This window comes from Leptinotarsa decemlineata, unplaced genomic scaffold (assembly GCF_025532065.1).
Source record: "Leptinotarsa decemlineata unplaced genomic scaffold, Ldec_3_MD MMD2_P_RNA_scaffold_5, whole genome shotgun sequence".
Classification (NCBI taxonomy): Eukaryota; Metazoa; Arthropoda; class Insecta; order Coleoptera; family Chrysomelidae; genus Leptinotarsa; species Leptinotarsa decemlineata.
In genome coordinates, this window is record NW_027412532.1 from 3,329,419 (window position 1) to 3,345,507 (window position 16,089).

Consider the following 16,089-nt stretch of genomic DNA (forward strand, 5'->3'; position numbering starts at 1 on the left):
CGTGTGGGTCAGGGGCGGCTTCAGGTTCGTTACACTACATTGCAATTCACAACAGAGGCTGAAATACCTTCAAAACCAAGAGCAGATGAGAGGGAATTTGTGGATTTTCTTCATAACATTAACACCGTATTCAACAAAGCAGTAAAAGCAAAAAATTTGAGAGCCAACAATTTAGGTACAATATAAATGGGGTTCACTAAACCTAGTAAAATCCCTACTGGGATTTCATTCAAAATGATAATAGGGAATGTGCAGACAATTTTTTATTTTTTTTTATTCAATACTCAGTTCATTTTGGTATAGTGAAAAAAATAAACATAGCTGTAATAGTAATTATTTTTTCATAAAATCTTTAAAATATTGGTTTAATTTGACAAGTTCAAACGCTTCTATTTCTCGCGCGCTTGAGGCGTGACGTCATAGGGCACGGCCTGTCAGTTTATTGTTTACATTGAGAGTTAGTTTGATAGTGAACAAGGTGTTTTAGTTTAAATATCGCGTAATAATCATGGAAGAAGAAAAAAAGTCATTTTATAGATATTGCATGGTACCAATGTGTCCGAACACTACAAAAAGTACACCAGATAAAGTTTCATAACCTTGAAAGTCATCACAACATAATGGACTTACACTATATAATTATATATCAAATAATGTAAAAGAATTATCGAAAAAAATTCATGAAAAAAATTTAAAAAATGCTGACAATGAATGCTTTCTACAGCCTTGAAGAATTTGTGAACTATTGCAAAAGTACTTAATTTATGTTAATACTTGTATGTAAGTATACCCCTGTATGAATACTGTACTTTCAAAATAATTCATTGAATTTCTAATTTTTTAAAAATTGATTTGCATAATTTTAATAATGTGCTACTAAGTGTAATATGACTTGACATGTCCAAGCACAGCTTGGCTACAAATGGTTAATAAAGAATCTGAATCTGAAGTTCATAACCTTATTTACGTATGTCATACAATGAATGTAAACAACATTTGAGGTTATATTGAGGGAAATAATTTTATAAGTGCATGTATGCATAAAAACAGATTTACTAGATTAAAAATACCATGTTTTACAATAATTACCTTGCAGTTTTTACTCCCTTAACCTCAGCAGATGTAAAATCCGGGTTTGACACAAAATATGTGGTCATCATGAATGCATCTATTTTTGGAAGATTAATCGACTGTGCTTCCACAAAACCGTTGTCCGTCATTGCTGTTGATGACGCTTAGTATTTCTTGACATTAAAATTTTAGAAAACTAAGCCAGAATAGCAATACAACCAATTTTTCCCTCCAACACAACCTGAATGTATGAAAATAAATCACAGGTGACTGACAGGACATGCCGTATGACGTCACGTTTCATTTCGACCAATGGTGGGGCATTTTGCAAATTTGAATTTCATAAATTTCTCAGCTCCCTATTGCGTTGGTGGATTCTCTATTAACTTTGTATTCCCCTGGTATCAAACTAAATCCCTTGTATACAGAAATAAACATCAATCCGCAGGGATGTTCGAATAATGTCACCTCGATTAGTTCCACACAATACATCAATACCATTCAATCAAGACTACACCACCTCTCCTGGGAAACCCCGTATTTTTTCCATCCCAGCCATGTCGCATGACTGATTGGATCGCATTTTCCTCATACGCAATACATCATATTTCACCAGAAGGATGCGACGTACAGTATTCGGGATATTTTTCTACAGATAGGTCTATTTATATAGCGAAAGAAAATCCAACCCTTTCCCACTTCTACCCCCTTTTCGGCTTCCGGGGTCGGGCGGGGTTATACCCCGAGAAGGGGGTATGCCCCGGGAGGGGACCACCAAGTACAAATTGAATTTATTGATTCGAGAGGAAATAAAAATTGTATAGTTTTGCTCGACGGTTTGGGCAAACAAGGCTTCGAATGAGGAGTAGTCGAGTGAGGTAAGAACAAATAGAAAAACGTGGAAAATGATTCTCAGGGAAATATAAACATCGGGAATTGGTTATTGTTAATAACAGTTCAAACATTGAAGTGGAAAATTGTATCGATCTTTATAATATTGAATTGACGTTATTTTGGGGGATAGAAATTGAGGTTTCTTGATTTTAACGTGAAGGTGTTATATTTCAATCTTTTTTGCAATAAAAGCAATAACTTTATTAGGGATAATAATAATAATTTCATCTATTCATGATTAAAAACAACGACAATACAAATACAAATTATATAAATGGGTGAATAAATGACTGTTAAACAAAAAGTAACTTGATACTTGCTTCGAAGTGGTAATACAAGGATAAAAATAGATAAAATATAAAAGATATAAACAATCCGACATAGAATATAAAACAGTTATAAACAATCTGACAAAAGTCTAAACAATTTCCATTTTCTGTGTTGAAATAAATTGAATGAAATTTGATTTAAGTACTTACGAACTAAATGAATCCAAATAAATACATGAAAATTGTGGAATTACAAAGTTAAATCAAACAAGTGTTTTAATTGTTCTTTGAGAACGTTAAAATAAACCTCTCATTCGTTAGAAACTTTAGACCAACTGGTTCATAAAATAATATTCTGATGAGAAACATTATTTACATTCTAACCAAAATCCCTTCTGTATATTAAAAATTCAGCCTCATTGTACCAATTCTTAGTGGCAATTTTTCTTCGGCTTATTTTTCCTTTAGTTGACTAAATTTTCAAAATGAAAATTTCTTAACCTAGAGGCGTTTTCTAGCTGTATCCAAAGCGTATTCGTCTGAAATTCAAATACATTCATTCATGCGTTGAAACGATGACGTAACATCAACTATGATTTGAAACGTATTCATGATGATTCATAACTAGCGTGAGATTGGTTTTGAAACGGAATTTGACGTTATGTTACGTCAGCTGTCAATTTCTGCTTCATTTTGATTGTTATAGTTTATGAAATGCTGAATTTTTTTTTATCAAATATGTTGTAAGGATGTATTAAATAAAGCTGCAAAATTATTACTATTACAAATTCAATTCTAATTGAGGTTAGAGAAAATTGAAGTTTATTTTCATTATCTTCTTCTTATTTTCGATTCAATGGCCTCAGCAACTAAGGCTATCCGGCCACTTGTTTTTATTCTTGAATTTGACATCTGACACAAACTGAATCACTCCATTCTGGCGAATATCATCATTAATGACGTCACTAAGAATCATTTTTGAATACACGCTCGAATACGATTAAACGCCAGAAAACACTTTATGTTTCTGTATGTAAAGCGGGGCCGTTTCTTCATTTTGTTTTCAGAAAAATAAAGTATGAATTTTTGATAATAATATCACTTGAAATTAATATATTTTCTTATCTCTCTGGATTTTGATAGTAAATTTGGAACAATTCCTTGTATTCAACTCGAAATGGAAATTTTCTTCAGAGCAATGATTTATTCCCCATTAAAAATTGTTTATGAGGGAATATAAGGAAATATGGAGTTACATTCTTCAACGGAGTGTTGAAGAATATGGTATTCACCACTAAAAATGAAGGAAAGTCGTATTTTATCGTTGTATGAATCTTGGAACAAGGATTTTATTCAAATTTTATGGTCTCACTGACATCTACATTTTCAATTATTGAGAAGCGAATATTTAAAGTTGTAGATCTTCTATTTAGACAATGACTGCGCTGCACAACCCTCAGTTCAACTCCCCTATAATAGATGTCACTGGTTGATGATGCTTTTCGAATTTATGGCAGCTTCGAATCAAGATCCACTCCAACAAACCTTTTTAAATAAAAAAATGATGATATTAATGCAGTACTTGGTTTATTAAATGTCTCCCAGTATAGTAATAATTTTTTCAGGTAGTTACTGAAGTGATAAACATTTTGTTTCAGAAAAACTGTCGGTATTCATCATTATGAGTTGAGTCAGGCAAATATGGTATAATGCAAATGACCTTAGAATATAGGAAGCATTTTCTTTGGCAACCATTTAGTTGGAGCACCATATAAACTCTAATCAAGTATAAGTCGATATGGGATATCGCAAGGCTTCATTTTGGGGCCTTTACCGCCTATATTATATTCGGTTGTATCTCTGTGCATACTAGGTATATCTATTTATGCTGACGACTCTTCATTTTTGATGTCTGAATTCATCGTGAATTTCACATGTTTTTTTTAGAGTTATTATTTGCAACTTTCTCCAGATTTCTCGTATCCTGTTGCTTTCCAATCAAATCCGAATCTTGATTCGTTAAAAACTTCTTAATCTTCAAATCGCACTCCTTTGAAATCAAATAAAAAACAATACTTTTTTTAATATATTGAATTTCGATACACCTTATTCAACCTTTTCAATATACAAAAAAAAACAGGTAAAAAATTTCACTGAACAAAAATATTCACTAGAGGTACTATTTATTTTAGCTCAAAGAGCACAAAAGTTCTATAAAACTAGAACCTTTTCAATTCTTTCTTTTGCATTTCTAAATACAGTCCAGAAACAATTGAAATACTATTCAAATAAGGTACATTTGATTCCATGTTGAATTGAGGAGGAACTAAATACGGCCTTATGTTATAAGTTTTTAGACTGTATTATTAAATATATAAGTACAAAAAGACTAGATTTATTTTCACTGTACAAAAACCAAATCATACCTTAAACTATATTATAAATGTAGAAAAATGGTAACCAAAAACATGCTCAACGTTCCAGAATGGGGATGTGGATAATTTTCACACTGAAATTTCTGGAAAACCAGTGGAGTAGTTAGGATTTTTACTTTTTGATACAAAAAAAGACTAAGTGGGACAGAAGGCAAAAAAAAATTACAAACTGCAAAAAATGTGAGACTAAAGACACGATTCCACTGAATAACTTCCATTCCATTCACCTCAAATTAACAATTAAAACCAAAAATGATAATAAAATTTGGTAAAAATGCTCAGATTTACAAAATATCACAGAAAACAAAAGCATATCAACAAAAACAATATCAAATTAGCCAGTTGTACACTACGACAATGGTATCGTTATCGAACTCAAACTGGGTCGTTAGAAATAGGTTAAAATGTGAGTCTATGTAATAATGATTGCCAACATGAGAAAATCAGAAACCGTAAGTTGAATCAGAAAAAAGTTGTCCATTTCGGAGCTTATGTAAACGATGATTCACTGTTTAATATAGAAATGTAGGATTTCACTGCTGGCATCAGTGTTTTGGTTGGTTTCAGAGTTATGCTGTGGTCTTCTTGGTTATAATCCTGTCCTGTCCAAATAAGTGGCAATGTGAAATTTTCAAAAAATCTATTGAATATGCTCTAAAGTAGGCCACTGTTCAATTCAACTGGCTTTGTATCTCTCACAGTTTCTGATTTTCACATGTCGGCTCTCATCTTGGACACAATACAAATTAAAACGGTAAATTTCACTTTTATTCTGAAATAAAAAAATTATTGATATCACGGTTCAAAAGTTTTTCGAAATGGGAATATCTTAATATCTTTTAATAATCCTGGAAAATTATACTCGAAGCATACTTCAGTATGAAATATTTCAATTTTTGTCGAAAATTCACATTATATTCATACCAAATAGATCACTCAGTATTGCCAGGAATATTTTCACTTCCTAGGGATATGAAAACCATTTTATTGCATCAAAGAATATAAATTTGTTCATATAAATATACTTATGGAAAAAAAGTTGATGAAGCTGCCTAAGACAATCTCAACATAAGGAGCTAGAAAAAAGCCGTCACATAAGCAGAAGTTATAACTGATTCATACCGGTAAAAAGAGCACTCACAAATATTTATTTTTCTGCTTTATTTCTACAACTACCAGAAATGGCAAACATTATCATATGTTGTGAGTGGTACCTATCAAACAAAATTTGCGCTAATTTTATAAACTACTTTGATTTTTCATCAGAATCAAGTGACATATATTTGCAAGCCAAACCCAGTTGAGTCAAATAGTCCCTTTAGAAAATTCCTATTATTTATTTGAAAATCAAAGTAACAGAAGAAAGGAAAGATAAATAGAATCAAGCAGAAGAATATTATTGTGAACATATTCAGAAAAACTCAAGCAAGAATATTGAGCTGTGAAAAAATCTGAATATTGACACCTGCAACATTACAGTCCATTCCCATTATGAAACCAATTTGAAAATTGAAACTTTGTAGGAATGGTATTCAAGAACATATTCGAAGCATCAACAAATGTTTTGCTGCAAACTCTCAAGTCTGCAGCAAAATTAACAAAAATTGAAAAGACCAATAATAATTTTCAAAAAAATCTTCACGACTTCAACGCAAGCACCTAAACATTTTAAGCAAGAACATCTTTCTTACCATTCACAGCAGCAATTCGTAAGTGCACATTTCCTAAACAAACCCTCAGTGCACCATTTTTTTTATTCTTTAAAAAATTCTTATACTATACGGACTTTGTACAAATATACAAAATTAAATATGCATAGTTAGGTAACCACAATACAATATTGTTGAATGTATACATTTCATAATGAATGTAGTGTCATTTGAAAGACTGGTTAGGATAGGGATCAACTCGTTATTAGAAAAAATATATAGCTCTTTCAATTTCTTTTCAACTTTTTGAAACATATCAGTTTTATCGTCAAGGTTCAGTTATTTATTTCTACAAGAATTATTTGCCAAATTACTCACCATGAGAAAACTAATCAATAAATTGAAGTTTCTTACAGAAACTACATATTGATCAACTTCTACACGGGAAGTATAACATACAATAACATCAGGGGGTCTTAAAAAAATTACCAGTAGTTATAAAAACTTCGTCGAAATTTCAATGATCATTTAAGTTAAATTTTAAACCAAGAGCATATACTGGATTGAACATTACGAAGACAGCGAAGACCTTGGACAACGGTCACTGAATAAGTGAGGATTATTTGAAATTGTTGAGACCAGTTCATGACAAACGATTTTGAAATTATTTGAGCTTACAAATTAAATAGTGTGGAATGAAATCTATGATTAACGACAAAGGTCACAATCCAAATGGTGCGTTGTTTACTCTGTTATGCAATAATTACAGGTAGAAATCGGGGAAATATCAGAAACAGTAGTTATTAATATATAACAGAAAATATGATAACAAAAATAATTGATACTAACGATTCATTAGATTACCTTGATTTGATGAACATCATTATCGAAGGGGATTGTTCAACCAGATTTGCATAAATTCTAAGTTAGTTGTAGGATTTAGTTTTAGTCATATTCTGATGATGCTAACTTGGTTGAAGAAACGCGCCTCAGTATTTTTGTTCTAGTTTGGTAAAAACGTTTTCAGTAGATGCATTTTCTGTGTCATCTGATCAAATTATTTTTGTTGATAACGATACAAAAAAAATGTGATTCAAATTCAGATTTCAGAGGGGTTTAGGCTCCCACAAGACCCCTTATATACGTTACTGGTGAAGACTATTATCAAGTGTAATTAGTCCACCATGTGAATATCGTAAGTTTTTCATAAAAACATTTTTTCGAAGGCCCACCAATAAAATCATTGAAATTCAGAACATTTTCTGAACAGTTTTTCAATGAATAAATTGATCCTTATCCAAACAGCTTTCTAAGTAAAATCAAAATCAGTACATAACCCAAATAAATACTGTGCCTTTAAAATATTTGTTTCATATATTTTCAACTTCATTTCAAGTGAATTAGTACACAACTCAAATGCATATTTTAGCGACGAAAATATATGGAACACTATTTTCGAAAATACAGAAAATTTTATCCATACATAACATGCAACTCCCCAAACATAATGGCAATTCCATATATTCAACTCAACCAAGAATTAAGTTAACAACTATGAATTGGCAGCTGCGAGTTAAAGTATTTGTTAATTTTCAATTTTGCTTCTCTAAAACAGAAATTCAAATGTGCAACTGCGACAACACTGAACAATGAAAGGTCAAATTTAATGACTAGCAGAAAGTTTCGATTTTATAAATGAAGACAGCGGCGTATTTCTTGCTTCCTTAGTTTTCAACTCATCACAATATACTAATAATAGAAGTGATAACTGAAAGTAGAATCTGAAAAATGCCTTAAATAAATTTCTGTAGATCAATTGATCAAAGACACTTCATTGTCAAAAGCTGACCACTGCCTTACATTGCTTGTGATTCTTTTTGCAAAAAACTGCAATATTATAGTTGCTATCGACGACCAGCTTTTCTTTTCAGTATAGACTACACATTTGATTTTTCAGTTGACTTCTGACCTAAACTATTGAATTCTTCAATGATTTTATTATTGATTGAAATGAATATCAAGTCTGCCATAACTACCAGTATCAACAAGGTAACTAAAAAAAATCAGGTCACATTTTATGGCAAAAAAATCACTTTCAAGAGACCAGCTGAAGTGAGGACATCTATACAAAATCTTTTCTGAAAATCAACACAAAGGTTTGCTTAAAATTTATTCAGACCATACTGTACAAAAAATCACTTAGATTCCAAGAACATATTTCTCGAACAGTTTTATATCATACTCCAGTTCGGACACGGAGATGGACGTCTTTTCAATTTGTCTATGATAAATTTTCAAACTGAACGCAGGAGAGTAATCCTTCGAAGTTTCAGGATCCAGAGATCGCATGGTAGCAAAAGATTTCTTCAATAACATGTTGTATTCTGCAATAGAATACATGGCATCCAGAAGATTATGATATTCTTCCTGGCAAACGTCTAACTGATCGTTCATTTCAAATTTTGAATGTTGTAGAATGGAGATGCAGAAGAGATGTCACTTTTGTAAAAAATTTTGAAAAAAAAATGCTTCAGCATGAAATGCTCAGGCTTCTTGTATGCAATGGTTAAAATGGTTTGCATGTGCATGATCATTATACCTACTACCGTTTGAACATTATGCCTACTAATTAGTTCGTTGGTTATCCGAATCATGACACTTCAAAAGGATGGCTCAATTCCAGGATTTTTCAAGTCAATACAGACATAAGGTCCTGACGTCACGGCCGATGATCTCTTAAACCATATGGAATGATTATATTTTTTGTATAGATAAAAAAAAGAAATTTTGGACTGCAATGGTAAATTGTAACTAGTGAATGGATTCGTTACCGATCAACAATATGCTTTTGCTGAAAGTATAAAACGGGAGAAAATCCAAAAAAAAATTAAAGAGACATTTTTTAGTAATTCTGTTATTCAATTCCGGAAATGAATGAGATTTTAAATAAAAATACTGCAGACTTCAAATAATCCCAGAAGTGGTATTAGAACTTCATATAAGTGGTCATTGGTCTTCCAAAGATTCAGTTCATTTTTAAATCATTCTCTAATCAGTAGAATGTAAAGGTGTGTGTTGACAATGGAGTAACTCATTTTGTTTTTTACAGCATAGATAAAAGTAAATTTTCATCTAAGTCTGGTGGGTTTTCTATTCCCTAAACCATAAATGGTTTGTTTTACTGTCATCTCTAAAATCTCGGCATAAAGTATACAATGTAATTTTCATGTAAAAATAACAGACCAATTATAGTTAACCAAAATGCCAGCATTTGCATTGGATTTCTCTGGATGCCAAGTATGACATTAACATCTCTCTGAGCTACATAATTCAACTTTTGTGTAATCCACCAAACTGTTGAATGTAAGAATGACCAACTAGGTTTCCGTGGATATCTTGCTTAGAATTCTGTGGATGTTCTTGGGCCACAAAAGTGATGGGAACCGTTATAGAAATTACTCCAACCATTTTTCTCAATTTCTACATATTAATAGGCATAGGGATCACCACGACAAGACTGATGGTTTGTTTTTTTTTTCAAAGTATTGCATTTCAAAATCATGGAGTAAACAATCAACTTTGATGAAAGTTAAAATTGTAAATATTATCTGGTAGTTACCAAACTGCTTTCTGAAAAAGATGTGTTTAACATATGCCAATAGTTTATATGAAATTAAAACAGAATGGGACCCCCTTCTTACGGATCCTTGTGGAACAACTGGTTTGATTATTGAATTTGTATGAAGATTCCGCAAACCATTTTGAATTTTTTAGAAGTTGAGACATGACAGTCATATATTTCTAAATCTAATGCATCACAATTTTGTATTTTATTTGATGAAAAGTTTTCAACAGGTGAAAAATAACTGCTGCAGGCCTCACCTTCATCAATAGTCTCATAGGTCATTTACAGAAAAAAACACACACCTTCTTTTGTCATTAGAAACAAACTGATTTTCAGTGGGGATATTATTAATTGATTATTAATCTGTCGATGTCCACCAAATTTTCAATTATTTTTATGTTTCTTTAAGAATGAAATGGTTCTGAAGTTCCCAATTTTAACACCAAAACAAAAATTGAATAATTTTGGTATTGAAAATCCAGTTAATTAATTTAGCTGTCAGTATAAATAATTTGAATTTAGTTATGGAGACTTTCCTAATTCTTCTGTTTATGTCTATCAAAGTTGAAATAAGTATTATGGCGCATAGTTTCTGTATAAAATCTGTTTAAAATCTGTTTTTCCGTTAACCAGCTGTCGCACCCCTACGAACGACAACCCTCAGAAGTCGAAACTTGTGCGAGCTAAGGATTAACGAGGTCTTACCTTTTAACGTGTGATTCCTAACACGGGTTGGACGGTAGCAAGTGAAGATCGATCGTTCAGACTAGGGCTTGAACCACCGACCAACACGGCAGTCAATTCGAGTGAGTGAACAAAGCACCCACGCCGAACCGCTTGGCTACCGACTGACTGACTATAAATTGGAAGTATAAAATTTCGAGTCAACATCTAAGCAACAGAAGAGAAAAAGTTGTTAAATGAGATTGGGTCTACAAAAATTCCTCTCTACTTTTTCAGAAAAAGTCTATCTCGAATAACCTCTCAATTTGTTATTGATTTGACCAGTCCAATAATCTGCGATCCGGAAAAGCATCCAGAGTACTCCATATATGTATATAGGACTCTTCCAATCTTCATTATCACAGCAGTTATCTCTGACATCAAAAGCACCATTCATTCCAAAATTTTTTGGATTGTACATACAGAATCAATTTGATATTTTACATATATCTCGTTTTCGGTATCACACATAAATAGTTTTCTGGAATGAACTCTACTTTCCATCTGTGTCTCCTGAAAATTTTATTCTCCGAACCCATGACTTTTTTTCCACAGAGCTGTGAGTGAAAAATCACTACTTACGTTATAAACTGAATTAATATTTCAATGGTCTGGTCAAGCTTTTCAAAAATAAAAAAGTCAATCATTAATAACCTGGTCTCACTCCAACTGTGTCTTTCACTAAAATCTAGGTCTTTCACTAAAATCTAGTCAGTGGTGAACTGGCAAGAGAATTGTCACCTACTACCTTGGTGGATCAGCAGTGAATATAAGATACATTTCTATTGAAACCAATATTTATTAAACATTGTTTAAACGGCATTTATTGCACTGCATTCAGTCGAAATCATCAGATTAATGTCTCCCGCAAATCCCTGTCAAAAGGGCTTGCCTGTAAAAGTACGAATCAGTATCCGATACTCACTGCCATCAAGAACTACACCTCTTACTCTGTATGTGTCATTCTGTAAAACACTGGAAGTTTCGCCGGTTATTTGAACAACGCAAAATAAATACATCATTATTATCACATGGGCAAACCAGACTGACCTGAAGTAACCATCTTTATCTTTGGAACAGACCTGTGAAATCTCTCTCCATCATTTCTTCATTTGAGTCCTTTGGTCTTTTCTCCTGGTGGTGTGTTAGCCATCTAAAGGCGGTCCAAGGTACACCATGGATACCTCCGTGTTGCCATACACGGCAGATGCTGTTGGATAAAGCTTCTTGGATGGTAAACCTGAAAAAAGAAATTCTTTTTCTTTCTCATCAAGTGCACCAGTGTATGATTCATTCGAATTGGGATGAGAGTAAAGCAAATCATAATCTTAAATGAGGTCTGTTAAGAAAATAAGGTGAGTTTTCAATTTTCGCGGGCTTGAAACAAGTGTATCAACATAAAAAAATCGCTACAACTTTCTCCTATTCCCAAGATTAAAGAAACTCATGAAAAGACAGCGTTTTGCAACGATTGCAACAAGTATCTTATATCTGAGGAGAACTACTTTGAACAAAATAGAAATTGATGAACGAATTAATATTTTTAGAGAAAAATTATAATTCACCTTATTTTTTTATCGAACCCTGAATAGGATATCCAATAAATGAAAGCATTTTTCCTAGTGATAAGAACAAATATCATGACGCTTTCACTCACCTCGAAATGCTACACCTAGAAACTCGTAGTTTTTCTCGAAAGAAAGTGTATTGTCATCACAATCTAATATTACCCTTATTCTTTCTCCAACCTGAAAAAAAAATCATATCAAAAACAATAATCTTTGTTTATGTACTTCTTTATGTTTTCATTTTTTCTCATGAACTCACTGTGATTAGAAGATGTGTTGTAAATTTAAGAAAAAAGGAATCAGAATATCGGAATCAGAAATGCTTCATCAGAGAGGAAGTTCCATTGTCAAACTTATTCTAAGAAATATTTCCAATTATGGTAACTTATAAAATGAAAGAGATCACAAGGAAAACAATTTTCTTACAGCAAAACAGAAAACACTAATTTTTGATGGTATAATCAGGAGGTCCTAATGATGCTGGCTTGGTTAACGAAACACACAAGAGATTTTTGTTCGGATATGGAAAAAGTGTTTTCCTTGAAATAATTTTATGCCGGAGGGTTCAATTCTATCTACCAAATGAAAGATATCGACAATGAAGATGCACACAATAATTACAAATATTTGGTAGGGCAGAATTCAATAGATTATAAAATTGTGAAGCAGGCAAAAGCATCTTTGGAATTGTAGTTAATAAGGTTGAACATGCAAAAAGATTAAAGGAACATTTGCCTCGGAAATTTGTTAAGATTGAATTATAGAGAGTATTTGCGTAACTAGGTTAAAAGTCTAGGGGGGGGGCTATAGCCCCCAGTAGTCTAGAGAGAATATAATAACCCTCAGTAAGCTGTGGGTGGGAGGAGACGAAATTATTTTGATTTTTTGATGTCTCAAATCGCATTCTTGATATTTTTTTCCCAAACAATCATTCAAAGGCTGATCCAGAAACCCACGAAAATGTTGTTGCAATAATCAATTCATTCCTCTAATTAGTTGACAGTTTGAAAAATTACTCTTGCCTAATCATAATAAAACTTGGACATGATAAAAACAAACACACATGGAATGTATTTTTCGGACAATTATATGAGTACAGTGGTAGCTAACAGCCTTTTATAATCCAAGCATACAAAGAAGTTCTCAGTATGAAAAAAAATATGATATCCAGTCCTTTTATTTTTTAATGGAAGAGACCGACACTTATTGAAATCTTGTTGACTGCTGCCCAGAACTTGTTGTGGTCAAATTTATTCAATGTAAACATTTGCTTCATTCCCTTGTAGCTTTTTTAATGTGCTAGCAACCATAAATTTCTTTTGTTTGTCTAGGGGGCTAACCGTAGCTCTTGGGAGGGTAAGCCCACCCTAGACCCCGCTAGTTCCCCCAATGATAGGGAGAGACTGAGATTAGAGATTGTCATATTAAAAAATTCCTCAAAGGTATTTAGGCCAAGGCTGAAGCCTTTGATAATGGTGAAAGTGAAAAAATAGAACAGGATTTTATTCATTGGAAAAGGAAGGGGGTGAGCTTTTAAGGGTGGAAAATGGATTATCACGATTTCTGAGAAAACTACAAGTTTTACCAAAACATTCGAATGGAAAAGTTACAGATAATAAGATCTACTACTTTTGTGCTCACACTTTTTTCAAATAACCTCCAATTATATAAGAAAAATCCAAATGATCAACTCTTTGGTTTCTCATTTTCGATTTATTTTTTCACAAAATTTGGTGAAAACCTATTTTCTTATGTCCCAAACACGCTCTAATTTCTTTAAATCAAAATTTTTTTTTGCCCTATTTTGATTTTATATCGAAAAAGCACCCTAGTTATAAACCAAAATTTCTCGCACCAAAAAATATGCTTGTTGAAAAGTCAGAGCGTTTTTTGTTCATCAAAATCTCGTTTTTCTGATGGTTCAAAAAATATACATTACTATCGTAAATTTTCTCAGATGAAAAAAAGAATAATTTGGAAATAAAAATTTCAACTGCATTTTAAATTTTGCGCAATCAATTAAAATTTACACTATACCTTTGAATTATATGCACAGATGCATATGTTTGGAAAAAATATTGGAGATGATGATGGTTTTGAAGATTTCATCTACTTGAAAGAAGAAGATTTGTCGAATCTAAGGATGGAGAAATGCCATCAGAGACAAAAACTAATGGATAACTGACTAGAATTCCAGTTATGGTCCTTATAAATAAAAAGATTGATGTGTTTGAAAATATTATAATGAATAATGTAATAAGTATAAAGTATTTGAATTAAATTGTTCAATTTCAAGCATATATTTCCAAAATTCACTGCTTAATAAATAAATTATAAGATTTTCTCTGGCAAAAATGTAAATAGAATTCAATAAATCAACTTTTTTATCGAAAGAAAAAATTTGGCTCATCACATTTTATAGGTTACATTTCCTTCAAATTCCATCTCAAATATTTAGAAAATTGACTATCCTCACATTTTTTTGCAACCTCAACGTTTCATGGATTTGTTCTTTAAATGTGGTCATGCTGTCACTTCATTCAATGACTATATACTTCAATCTATTCAAAAACTAATTTGAAACTATGTCAATCATCATTCAACTGGTATATCGAACAAAAACAGATATATTCTCAATGCCCTGATCGAAGCCATCAGGAAAAGTTATTCTCAACACTTTTCTTACTGCTATAAACTTCTTTCAAGCTCCAACAATAATATTGTTTCTTTCTATAGGAAGCAGATATTCAAAATGTTGACATGTCAAACTATACCTAATGTAATCGAACAAAATACAAACCTGGTACTTAGGGACATTATTAAGCATGGGATAATTTCCTTGTGCATCTCCGTTATGCAACAAATGGTTGTCCACCAAGTTCCAACCCCAACTTTGATCATCCGACCCAAGTAGTGCCACATAACCGTGACACTGTAAAGGAGCATCCTTCGTAGCAATTCCAATAACGGCTACCGTCCCCAGGGGGCCCTCCCAGATCACTTCCCAAGCGTGCCTCCCGTGACGAAATCCTATCTTCCCCCTGGAAGCGTCAGTACTTTGAGCCACAGGGTTTCGATGTAAAGTGAAACCGTTGGGTTTGATGTAAATATTTCTAGAACAGTCATTGGGATTCCATGCATGGTAGAAAGCCCTCAGTTTGGCCTTGTAAGTGGGCACGGAGCTGAGTATATCGGATTTCAGTGCTTCCTCAGCAAGTTTTCTTTTACAGTGTAACCTCCACACGTCGTTATTTTCGTAATTCAAAAAACTGTACCACCTTTTACACACTAGAGAACAGTTCCTAAGGTCACGCAGGGAAAGATAGGAAAATATAACTTCCAAAACATCGTCAGGGGCTAGAGCTACAATTGGGGTGTCCATTTTCCAAGGGTTTGTTTAACACCATTGACAGCTCAAAGGTGACTGTCACTGTCAGTTTCGATTTTCTTCTTCGTATGTTTCCAAAAATGGCTTCAGCTGCCAGGGCTATCAAGCCAGGAGTACCAGAAATATGTTGCTACTTCAGATGGAGCCCACACTGAAGTGGATCTGAGTCGGACCCAAATACCTCCTGGGTTTGCGCTAAAACAAAGTTCAACTGTAATTTAAAGTCAATTAACAAGCAATAACACGTGATAGTTGACATTTGGTATAAATAAAGGACAATTCCAAACATATATTGGAAAATCATAATCAGTCAGGGTTGGTATATACGAAATGTCAAAGATTTTGGCAGCCACTTAATTTTTAAAACTTTTATAATTCGACAAATACATATATTATACATTAGATCAACTTTGTAGCGAAACATTCACAGTCTCCACTTATCAAACTGAATGAGAAGTTGCTGTATG

General features: G+C 32.7%; 1 protein-coding gene across 1 annotated transcript; it reads right to left on the minus strand.

The window, feature by feature from the left end:
• Positions 1-8,475: 8,475 nt before the first annotated feature.
• Fsn (F-box synaptic protein) lies at positions 8,476-15,753 on the minus strand. The gene is made up of 3 exons (XM_023166868.2): positions 15,035-15,753; positions 12,324-12,414; positions 8,476-11,906 (listed from the first exon to the last, which is right to left on the minus strand). The coding sequence occupies exons 1-3, from the start codon at positions 15,614-15,616 to the stop codon at positions 11,812-11,814; spliced, it is 768 nt and encodes a 255-aa protein (XP_023022636.1). The 5' UTR covers positions 15,617-15,753; the 3' UTR covers positions 8,476-11,811.
• Positions 15,754-16,089: the final 336 nt, after the last annotated feature.

What these genes read in the sequence shown, in the direction of transcription:
- Fsn (XM_023166868.2), bottom strand. Translation starts at nt 15,616, where the DNA reads ATGGACACCCCAATTGTAGCTCTAGCCCCTGACGATGTTTTGGAAGTT. An exon ending in ATAATGTCCCTAAGTACCAG is followed by an intron (nt 12,415 to 15,034) that starts GTTTGTATTTTG and finishes TTTTTTTTTCAG; the next exon opens with GTTGGAGAAAGAATAAGGGT. An exon ending in TCTAGGTGTAGCATTTCGAG is followed by an intron (nt 11,907 to 12,323) that starts GTGAGTGAAAGC and finishes TTCTTTTTTCAG; the next exon opens with GTTTACCATCCAAGAAGCTT.